The sequence below is a fragment of the Rhincodon typus genome, chromosome 4 (assembly GCF_021869965.1).
Source record: "Rhincodon typus isolate 14 chromosome 4, sRhiTyp1.1, whole genome shotgun sequence".
NCBI classification, from domain to species: Eukaryota; Metazoa; Chordata; class Chondrichthyes; order Orectolobiformes; family Rhincodontidae; genus Rhincodon; species Rhincodon typus.
This window is the reverse complement of record NC_063335.1, coordinates 119,190,549-119,202,265: the sequence shown is the minus strand read 5'-3', so window position 1 is coordinate 119,202,265 and position 11,717 is coordinate 119,190,549. Positions and strand designations below refer to the sequence as shown.

The window sequence follows — 11,717 nt, the reverse complement described above, 5'->3', positions numbered from 1 at the left end:
TAGACCCTTCATCAGATGAAGGGTCTAGGCCCGAAACGTCAGCCTCTCTGCTCCTATGATGCTGCTTGGCCTGCTGTGTTCATCCAGCCCTGCACCTTGTTGTCTCGGATGCTCCAGCATCTGCAGTTCCTACTATCTCTCCAACAATCTGTTTCTGTTTCAGATTTCCAGCACCCTGAATAACTTGCCTTTTCTACATATTAATCTCTATAGCACAGAACTTCCAGAGCTATGGAGTCTCATTCCTTCACGCTGTAATTATTTTGTCATCCAATTACTTAACCATGCAAAAACTTTAGTTTAAAACTCAATCTGCATTCTGTCCCGTTTTACCTCTTGTATCTGATTAAGACCACAATTTGTTATTTATTTTTCTTTCTCTTAAAAAGGCATCAATTTGAGGTTAAGGCTTTTCACCCCTTTGGAGATTTGAGACCGGTTTGTGACATAAAACAGCAACGAGGAGTTTCACTGAATGTGAAAGGCGGAGCCTATCCCCACCCTGCAGTGAACACAGCTGTTCAAATGTCGAAAGTGAAAGTGATTTTTGGGTCTGACTTTCCGGAAATGGCAGCACATGTCCGGGAAATTTAACGCTGCTTGAGACTTCCCAGTTGATCCAGTAAAGTAGACACAGCACTGAGCTGCTGCAGTTTCAGTTTGTCAGTTTCCACGCTCGCTCTGGGACTCCAGCTCCACTGATAGTGTTCAGTCATTAATCATCTCTGGGGGGTGGCTGATTCCGAAAGGAAGATCCCACAGTTCACCTCAGAAAGAACCCAGGACAGATGAATTCGAAAGAAGCTGAGGATTTTGAGTGCCCTATCTGCATGCAAGTACTGCACAAGCCGATCAGAACCCAGTGCCAACATGTGTAAGTAATGTTTGAACATTAAGGCAAGGTTTGAGTGTGTTATTCTTTCCAAGGAGTTGTCCACTTTTCTGTGAAACTGGCTTTCTCTTCTTGGAGAGGTTGATGTTGGTAATGCAGTACAAGGGCAGGGAAGTTATGCTGAACTTGCATTCAGCTCTCAAAACAGACACTCACACAACAACAGAATGCCACTCACTGGAAACCTGAAATAAAAACAGAAAGGAACCCAGCAATCCTGGCAGTATCTGTGGAAAGCAGAACAGATAATGTTTCCAGTTCTGCAACCCTTTTCCATTTACTATTAACTCAGTTTCTCTGTACATCGACGCTGCCAAATCTGCTGAGTTTCTCTGTGTTGTGGACAGAAGACTGATTAGAGCTCAGCTACAGTTCTGCATAGGAAGCATAGGAACGCATTAGAGAGAGAGCGCAAAAGCAGTTTACAGGAATGGTTCCAGGAATGAAAAAGTTCAGCTATGAGGGTAGATTGGAGAAGTTTCGAATCAGTTTTTGTTGGAGAGGAGAAGGCTGAAGAGCGATGTAATGAGAGTTTTCACAATCATGAAGGGTCTGGACACAGTGGATAAGGAGGAACTTCTCCTCCTTGTAAGAACTAATGTGCCCAGATTTAAAGTGACTTTACAAGGGAAGCAAATGTGATGTGGGAGAAAATGTTTTTGGCTCAGCGAGTAGTCAGCGTGTGGAATGCACTGCCTAGAAATGGGGGTGGAGGCAGGCTCCATTGAGGCATTCAAGAGGGTCATTGGAATAAGCAAAGTGCAGGGTTACGGGACAAGGCAGGAATATGCCCCCAAGTTAAAATGCTCCAAGAGCCAGTGCACACACTACGGGCTGAATGGCTTTCTTCAGCACTGTAACAATTTCTGTGAATCTGTTCACAATCAAAGCAGAGGGGGAGAAAGGCTGCTCATTGGTATTTGTAATAATGAGAGGCGATCTGATCAAACTTGAGGCAATCGAGCTCCTGTAGGAAGTGTGGTCCCAATGTGGCTAAGCAATTTCAAAAGACTGTAATGTTTGACTTTTAGCTTTATTTCTTTACTTTTCTACTTAATACTAAGAATTACTGTAATGTCTAACTTTTAACTTTGTTCTTTCTTTCTACTTTGTTTTTATGATTCTGTACCTACCTAAGATGGTGCCTTGTGTGGTGACATTATACACTTTTCACTGTACCTCTGTACAAAGAACAAAGAACAACACAGCCCAGGAACAGGCCCTTCGGCCCTCCAAGCCTGTGCTGACACGTTTTGCCCTTCCATACTAAAACTGTCTTCACTTACAGGATCCATATCCTTCTATTCCCTTCCTATTCATGTATTCGTCCAGGTGTTTCTTCTGCTTTTGTATTTGAGTACATGTAACAATAAAATTTAAATCTAAAACAATGTAAACATAGGTCCTGAAGGGACTTGATAGGGTGGGTCTGAAAGGATGTCTCCCCCTTGTGGTAGAGACTAGAACTAAAGCATTTCTGAAGGGTCCAGTCCGGAAATGTCAGCTTTCCTGCTCCTCTGATGCTGCTTGGCCTGCTGTGTTCATCCAGCTCTATGCCTTGTTATCTCAGAACTAAAGAGGGAACCAGTTTAAGACTAAGATTCTCCCATGTGAGAGTCAGATGAGGATTGTTATTCTGTGGAAATGTCTTTCCACAGAGAGTGGCGGAGGCAGGCTTGTTGAATATTTTTAAGGCTGAGGTAAATAGTTTCTTGATCAACAAAGGAGCCAAAGACTGTTGGGAAATAGGCAGGAACGTGAAGTTGAAGCCACAATTAGATCAGCCATAATCTTATAAAATGCAGGAAGGAGACCATTCCTTCCAGTTCATTCCAGTTGTTGGAATGTTCCTCAACCAGACATCTATGAACCAGACGTAAGGTCTGATTGCAATGAGTGGTTAAGGTTTGGAATGCACTACCTGATAATGTGGTGGAGGCGGACTCAGTGATAACTTTAGAAAGGGAACAATATTCTGAGATGAGAAAATTTGCAGAACTAAGGGGGAGAGAGGGAGAGTGCAAGTGGAACATATTGAGTTACAGTTGCTGAGAACCCAGCAGGGATAAGACAGACAGAATAGCTGTACAGAATGCTGTAATCATTCTACAGTTCTTTGATGTGGCGATGCCGGTGTTGGACTGGGGTGGACAAAGTCAGAAATCACACAACACCAGGTTACAGTCGAACTGGTTTATTTGAAACCACAAGCTTTCAGAGTGCTGCTCCTTCATCAGGTGAAGAGTTCATGTGATGAAGGAGCGAGGATCTAAAACTTTGTGTTTTCAAATAAACCAGTTGGACTATAACCTGGTGTTGTGTGATTTCTGACTTTGTCCATCCCAGTCCAATGCCAGCACCTCCACATCTCTGGGCGAAGACATTTCTCCTCATTTTAGTCATAAAAGATTTATCCTTTATCCTTAAACCCCTGGTTCTGGGGCGCCGTTAATGCCGAAATCTCCTTTAACAATCAATGGACCTTGGTTTGGACCCTGCATGACATTATTTATGGTTGGCTTTATCTATGTACATGACAAGTATATGAACATACAAACAAGGAGTAGGCCACTTGGCCCTCGTTTATGCTCTATCATTCGTGAAAAGCATGGCTGATCTGGTTGCTCCACATTCCCACTCACCTATAAATAACCTTTCACCTCTTCCCTATCCATCTCTGCCTCAAAAAAAAGGTAAATTAATTTGTTTCCATCACCTTTCAAGAAATTATCTCACCACCCACAACCCTCTGAGAGAAGGATTTTTGGCTTGTTTCTGGTTTAAATGGGTAGCCCCTTATTTTGGAACAGTTGACCCCCTTGTTTTAGATCCTTCTACAAGAGGAAACATTTTGTCCATGTCCACCCTGTCCTGACCTCTCATGATCTTAATCATTTCAATCAAGTCACCTCTTAACCTTCAAAACTCCAGTAGATATTGTCTCTCAATGCCATGTATAACCGAAGCATTGTCTCCTTGCTTTTGCCTTCTGGAAGTCTATGGATAGTATATCTACCAGACCCCCTTTAGCAATAGCATGTCACTTTTTTAAAGAACTCCGGTAGGTTCGGTAAATACAAACTTGCAGGCACTAGTTGCCTAATGTCTTGTCCCTAAATATTCATAAAGTTTGTGTCCAGTTCTGGGTGTCACCCTTTCGGATGGATCATTGAATCATAGAATCCCTACAATGCAGAAGAGGCCATTTGGCTCATTGAGTCTGCCCCAACCAAGCGTCCAAAGAGCACCCTATCCAGAACCCGCCCTGGTGTGACTCTTCTTCAGAATAGACAAGATGTTGTGTATTAGTGACTGTCTTATATTTATGATGCTTAATTTTGGTCTCTCCAAAAGTGGAAACATTCCAAACCATCATACTGGACTTGAAAAGTTAACTTTTTTTTTCTCCCTGCACAGATGCTGCCAGACCTGCTGAGTTTCTCCAGCACTTTCTGTTTGTATTTGGCAAGTTCTCTCTGTCTGCTCTAGCAAGCTTCTCCATAACTACAAATGCCATTTCCCACCTCATCACACCACCCCCTCCCCACCATGTCATCCTTCTCTTTGTATTAGAAAGAGCCCCAGCCTCACTGTTTTCTTTTTGTTTCTTTTTCGTTCAGCTTTTGCCAAGAATGCCACGTTCAAAACTTCAACATGAACAATGGAAAATGTCCTTTGTGCCGGAATCCCACTTCTTCCATGGAGCGACCAGCAACTGACATTGAGACCTGGATGAGAACAATGAAAGCAAATTGCAGAGGTTGTGACATTGAGGTTAGCTCATGAAGAGCAGGCTCTTGAAGCTTTGGTTACACGTGTTGTTTTCGGTTGCAGAGCCTGCACTATCTCATCTTAACCTATGGAGTTTGAACAGACTCGACGGGGTTTCTCCATTTTTGTCTGAGACACTGTAATATAGGCAAAGTCTAACAAAATCTCATAGACCGTAGTGCACTCTCCTGACCTCTTACGTTTGGTGACACATCTTGAGAAGACACAGATCCAGGAGTCAGATATCTGTAAGAATAACAGGGTTGTAACTGTAGGGGATTTTAACTTTCCAAACATAGACTGGGACTGCCATGGTGTTAAGGGCCTGGATGGTGAGGAATTTGTCAAAATGTTTACAAGAAAATTTTCTTTATCAATATGTAGATCTACCTTCTAGGGAAGGAGCAAAACTTGACCTTCTGTTGGAAATAAGGCAGGGCAAGTGACTGAATTGCTAGTGGGGGAGCACTTTGGGATCAGTGATCATAATTCTATTAGTTTAAAAATAGTTATAGAAAAGATAGGCCTTGTGTAAAAGTTAAAGTTCTTAGTTGGAGTAAGGCAAACTTTGGTGGTATGAGACAGAAACTTTCAAGAGTTGATTGGAGTAGACTGTTCGCAGGTAAAGGGATGGCTGGCAACTGGGGGGCTTTCAAAAGTGAGATAACGAGAGTTCAGAGAGTTCCTTTTAGAGTGAAAGGTAAGGCTGTAGGAGGAGCGAACAATGGATGAATAAAGATAATGAGGGTCTGGTCAAAAATAAGAAGGAGGCATACGTTAGGTATAGACAACTGGGATCAAGTGAATCTCTTGAACAGTGTAAGGGGGTGTTAGGGGCATTCTTAAGAGGGAAATCAGGAGGGCAAAAGGGGATATGGGATAACCTTGACAGATAAGGTGAAAGATAATCCAAAGAGATTCAACAAGTACATTATAGGCAAAAGAGCAACGAGGGAAGAGAATAACCATCAATGAGATCGTCTATGTGTGGAACTACAGGAGATGGGAGAGATACTAAACAAAAATTTCATGTCAATTTTTACTGTGGAGAAATTCATGGAGGCTAGCGAACTCAGGGAAATAATATTTATGTCCTGAAAACAGTCCACATTACGGAAGAGGTGGTGCTAGAGGTCGTAGAAAAAATAAAGATGGATGAATCTTTGGGATCAGTGGTGTGCTGCAGGGATCAATGCTGAGTTTATTTTTGTTTGTCATTTAAACATTTGGATGAGAATTTAGTAAGTAAATAATGGTCCATAAGTTTGTGGATGACACCACCAATTGGTGGTACAGTTGACAGTGAAGAAGGTTCTCTAAGATTACAAATGGGTCTTGGTCAATTGGGCCAATGGGCTGAGAATTGGCAGATGGTGTTTAATTTGAATGATTGCGAGGCATTGCATTTTGGTAAAACAAACAAGGGTAAATCTTATACAGTCAATGGTAGGGCCTGGGAAGTGTTATTGAATAGAGAGACCTAGGGGTTCAGGTACATAGTTCTTTGAAATTTGCGTCACAGGTTAGATAGGGTGATTAAGAAGGCGTTTAGCACACTTGCCTTCATTGTTCAGACCATTGAGTATAGGATTTGGAATGTCATGTTGTGGTTGTACAGGACATTGGTCAGGTCACTTTTGGTCCAGTTCTGGTTGCCCTGCTATAGGCAGCCTATTATTAAATTGGACAGGGGGTTCTAGGGCCAGAGTACATAATCTCAGAATAAGAGGTCACCCATTTAAGACAGAGATAAGGATGAATTTCTTCTCTCAGAACGTAGTGAATCAGTGGAATTCTTTACCAAAGAGGATTGTCAAGGCTGGGTCATTAAATATATTCAGGGATGAGACAGAAGATTTTTAATCAGTGAGGGAATCAAGAGCTGTGCAGAAAAGGCAGGAAAGTGGAGTTGAGGATTATCAGATCAGCAATGATCTTAATGATAGAGCAGACTCGATGAGCTGAATGGCCTATTCTGCTCCTGCGTCTCATTGTCTCATGCTACTATGTTTCTGTGTATATCAAAAGTGTGGGGTTATTTTCAGATGTATCTGATCAACATGAGGGCACACACTACAACCTGTGCAAAGTATTTGGAGGAATACGGTCCGAACTACAATACAAGTGCGTTACCTCAGCCAACACCTGCCTCATTCAGGTAAGCTTTGAACCTGCCAGGGGAATAAAAATAATTCCACATCAAAACGTTTACTCATAGATGTGATTCCAGAACTTGTTGAACAATCCTAAATGTGCCCATAACGACACCAACAACCAATTTACGATAAACTGTCACACCTATTATGTTGTTCAGTTATGTTCATTGAAGGTGAGAAACATTCATGCACAAACCAACGGAATATATCAAAGCTTTGCACTTTTTTTGAATTAGTTTGGGGATCCTGTATTCCCTGGAAAAGCTCAGCAGGTCCGGCAGCATCTGTGAAGGAAAAATCAGAGTTAACATTTCCAGACCCGAAACATTAACTCTGATTTTCTCTTCACAGATGCTGCCAGACCTGCTGAGGTTTTCCAGCAACTTCTGTTTACGTTCCTGATTTACAGCATCTGCAGTTCTTTCAGCTTTTATCCTATATTCCCAATTGCTTTGTTCATGGCAATGCTGCACTGTCTTCATAGATTATTTTATCTGGCTGGTGCCTGAAGGTTTAGACTCTGGGGCAGTCCAGATTTGAATTTAGGACAAATGAAATCCAAGTCATTGATAAAATGTAATTTAATACTTGTGAACCCTTGTACCTCAACACTTCATTAGGTGTTCAGTAACTGGGGAAAATAGCTTTCATGTAATATGTTCTCTTGTGGTTCATTGGATTATATACATCACTGAGTACAAATCTCCAACACAAGGAAGTTAGTGATGTTTTACTCATTCTGCTCATCTATGTGGCTTCTACAAATGTTTGTAGAGGCAATTTAAAAGTTGTTTCATAGAATTGTCCTATAAGTGGTTTCAGAGTTGTTTATTGATGTTCATCCATCAATGTGACCTCCAAAACAATATAGCACAGTACTTCTTTTTGCCCTATTTTCAAGTGCCATGGAACCAAACAGATCTACATTTACCTGTCCATATTGCCAACAAATGGGTTATGACATGAATGACCTCGTGCTGCACTGTTGCACAGATCATTATCATGACTATCAGCATGTGGTAAGTGCTTTCATGTTGTTTCTTCTTGATCATTAAATTGTTTGTGCAATAAAAACATTTACATTGTGTGCGCCACTCTTCAGAAAATCAGTTGGCACTCTCCTTGATGATGATGCGAGTTTATCTAATGTTCAAATCGAGAGGACCCTCTGCCCTTCACTCCACACCACACCAGCAAGAGAGACATAGAAGGCTCATCTCAGCTTTTCCTGTTGGAGAAACAGAGATGGACAACTTGCATTTGTATGTTTTTTGTGACCTCAGAACATCCTAACTACAGAAAATGAAACTCTTGCTAAGAGGTCACAAAAGGCCTTTGTCCTTTGTATCTAACTGGGACAAATTCCCAATAATGTCCAACTGATAAGATACATTAAAACATTGAGAATGGAGCCCAGTTTCCGGGAGGATTCACAATTAACTCTCAAAACACTCTCCCCATCACAGTGAGCTTTATATTGTTGTGTCAAGGCAATATGTTGGATTCAATTGCCTTCTGTGTGGGATTTTTAATGTTGATTTTTTGTTCCAAAATTACTCAAATATTGCCTGAGAAATTCGTGGAGTTGATGGAAACAAAGACTTGCACGTTTCCTGACCACCAGAGGTTTACAGCCAATGAAGTGTATTCCCTGACAGCAAGGTGCAGAGCTGGATGAACGCAGCAGGCCAAGCAGCATCATAGGAGCAGAAAGGCTGATGTTTCGGGCCTAGACCCTTCATCAGAAAATCTGTCTAGGCCCGAAACGTCAGCCTTTCTGCTCCTATGATGCTGCTTGGCCTGCTGTGTTCATCCAGCTCTACACCTTGTTGTTTCGGATTCTCCCGCATCTGCAGTTCCTACTATTTCCGAAGTGTATTCCCTATTGTAATGGTTTTTATTCACTCATGTCGCCAGCTGACCAGCATTTATTATAGGAAACATAGCAACCAATTCATATACAGCAAGTTGCCACAAACTTCTATGTAGTAATTACCAGATAATATGGTTTATTGTGATTTAAGGGATACTTAATTGGGTAGATTACCAAGGAGGACACCCCTGCTGATTTGTTAATGTGCTAATGTAGCAGCAGTATGTACTATCTACAAGATGCACTGCAGAAATTCACCAAAGATCCTCAGACAGCACCTTCCAAACCCACGACCACTTCCATCTAGAAAGACAAGGGTAGCAGATACATGGGAACACCACCCCCTGCAAGTTCCCCTCCAAGTCACTCACCATCCTGACTTGGGAATATATCACCGTTCCTTCACTGTCACTGTGTCACAATCCTGGAATTCCCTCCCTCAGGGCATTGTGGGTTAACCCACAGCAGGAGGACTGCAGCGGTTCAAGAAGGCAGCTCACCTCCACCTTCTCAAGGGCAACTAGGGATGGGCAAGAAATGCTGGGGTCAGCCAGCGACACCCACATCCCACAAAAATGAATAAAAAGAAATGGGTTTTAGGTATCGCTGGTTAGGCCAGCATTTATTGCCCATCCCTAACTGCACTGGAGAGGGGAGTGTCAGCCACCTTCTACTCTAGAATAGTGCTGTGAACCTTTTCTCGTCACCTGAGAGGCCAGAAGAGATGATGGTTTAACATCACATCCAGTCTGAAAGTGCAGTACTCCCTCAGAACTATACCAGAGAGTCTGCCGCGATTATTCTACTCAAGTGGGACTTGTACCAACAACATTCTTAAAAGATGAGAATGCTATCGTTTAACATGGCAGTACTTTTTTTTATCTGAAGCTGTGGATTCTTGTCCTGTAGGTCTGTCCAATTTGTGCATCAATGCCATGGGGGGATCCAAATTATCACAGCAGGAATTTCATTCAGCACCTGAGAGTCCGACACCAATTCCAATACCAATACTTTGTGGTGAGTGTAATTTTGATGTTGTGTTTATATCATGCTGATTGCAAGTAATTGAGAAGGTCAGTTGAATACTGTTCTTTATTCTGAGTGGAACATTAAAGTAAAATTATGCTTTAGTTACAGAGGGTATTGGTGAGACCACATCTCAAATATTGTGTGTCCTTTCAGTCTCTTTATTGAAAGATTGATGTGTTGGAGGTGGTTCAGTAGGGTTTGCTAAATTGATACCAGCAATGACTAGGTTTTCGTAGAGTCACACTGTACAGAAGAGGCACTTTGATGTATCAAGTCTACACTGATATTAAAAAAAGAAACGTTAGACACATTGGGCTAGTTTACAGTGGAGTTTAGAAGAGTGAGGGGTAATTAAAGTATATAACATGTAGAGAAAGTGGATGTGAAAATGATATTTCCTCCTGTGGGTGGGTCCAGAACTAGGGGGTGTTTTTAAAAATTAGGTGTCACCCTTTGAGCACAGGTATAAGGAGAAATACTTTATAGAGTCCCTACAGTGTGGAAGTAGGCCACATAGCCCATTGAAGTGCACACCAACCCTCCAGAGAGCATGCCAGTGCAGGAAAGTGGGACCAGTGCAGATTTAGTGTAGCTTTGGTGGTACAGGCTCGATGGGCTTGAGGGCCTCAGCTATCGTCTATGATTCTATGATCCTTTGCAGGAGACAGCGTGATGAATTGAGAAAATCAGGCCGGTGGAAAATGTCTGAATGTTCATCTCAAAAATTGTTCTCTCTCCTTGTTTCAGAATTTTAATCAGGATGAAGAATTGATGCTGCAAGACACTATGTGGAATTCGTATCAGGATTTTTATTAAATCCCTTTTCAAGAAACATTTCCTCCAGCAAATCACTCACTCTCTTTCTAAAACAAAAAAGTCATGCTTTTCAAATCAGCTTTGTAAAAGTGAATTCACAAGCAAGCTTTGAAGCTCATCATCCTGAACCCTGTTGAAAATTGGTTTGGAGTTTTGTTTGCAGCATCGTTGAAAGAATCTTTCTGCCTGTTGAAGAAAAGTTGTCAATCTCACAGCAATAATTCCTTATGATAGTCCGTATTACTTGAGGTTTCCCTTTTGTGAATGTTCATATTCAGTTGTAAACCTTCAATGTATCATGACAATAATCCATACATTATAGCACTTTTTCCTTATTTTTTTGTGGGATGGTGGCGTCTTTGCCAAGGACAGTGTGTGTTTCCCATCCCTAATTGCCTCTAGAATGGATTGGCTGGACGGGCCATTTCAGACAGCAGTTAAGAGTCAGACATATCGCTGTGGGTCTGGAGTCACATGTAGACCAGACCAGGAAACGATGGCAGATTTCCTTCCCTAAAAGAGATTAATGTGCCAGATTTTTTTTAAAACTACAATTGACCACCATTTCATGGTCACCGTTACTGACACCAGCATTCAATTCAGGATTTGAATTAAATCATTTGGATTGCCAATTGATTTAAGTGCCAGTGGGGAAGGTTTGAACATGTGTCCCCAGAACAATAACCTGGGATTCTGGATTGCTACACACTGGCATACAAACAAGGCGTTTTGATCCTGTTATGGAATTCAGTAAGACCATTGTCGATCTGATTTTAACCTCAGCTCTATATTCCTGGCATCATAATGCCACTATCACCATGTGAATTTTTGTAACTCTCTTTTCTTTCTCCATCACTTTTTCGGATTAGATTGACCATCCTGCCATATTGTTCTCCTTCCTCAGTGACTGACACAGTACTATTCACGTGTTACTGTTACATATGTTCCAACACAGTCGTCATATCTTGCAATGTCTGACTTTTCCCGCTGTGCATATGGCCATCTTTGCTCCTATCCCATGAATAGACATCAGTGTAGATGAGATGAAACTTTTCCTGAACCTCTGTTCTCAACAATATTTGTCCCCCAACCAACATCATTAAAATCAAATCATCTGGTCACTATACATTGATGTTAGTGGGATTTTCCTGAGCCTAAGTGTTGCAATATTGCAACACTT

The 11,717-nt window shown here is 41.7% G+C and overlaps 1 protein-coding gene across 1 annotated transcript; it reads left to right on the top strand.

The window, feature by feature from the left end:
• Positions 1 to 570: 570 nt before the first annotated feature.
• Positions 571 to 11,717, top strand: LOC109932191 (E3 ubiquitin-protein ligase RNF138-like). The gene is made up of 6 exons (XM_020531422.2): positions 571 to 874; positions 4,513 to 4,666; positions 6,709 to 6,821; positions 7,721 to 7,838; positions 9,602 to 9,709; positions 10,469 to 11,717. The coding sequence occupies exons 1-6, from the start codon at positions 789 to 791 to the stop codon at positions 10,535 to 10,537; spliced, it is 648 nt and encodes a 215-aa protein (XP_020387011.1). The 5' UTR covers positions 571 to 788; the 3' UTR covers positions 10,538 to 11,717.

Bases quoted from the DNA above. Each gene is read 5' to 3' on its own strand.
- LOC109932191 (XM_020531422.2), top strand. From the start codon at position 789: ATGAATTCGAAAGAAGCTGAGGATTTTGAGTGCCCTATCTGCATGCAA. The intron at 6,822-7,720 runs GTAAGCTTTGAA...CCTATTTTCAAG, and splicing joins CCAACACCTGCCTCATTCAG to TGCCATGGAACCAAACAGAT. The intron at 7,839-9,601 runs GTAAGTGCTTTC...CTTGTCCTGTAG, and splicing joins ATCATGACTATCAGCATGTG to GTCTGTCCAATTTGTGCATC.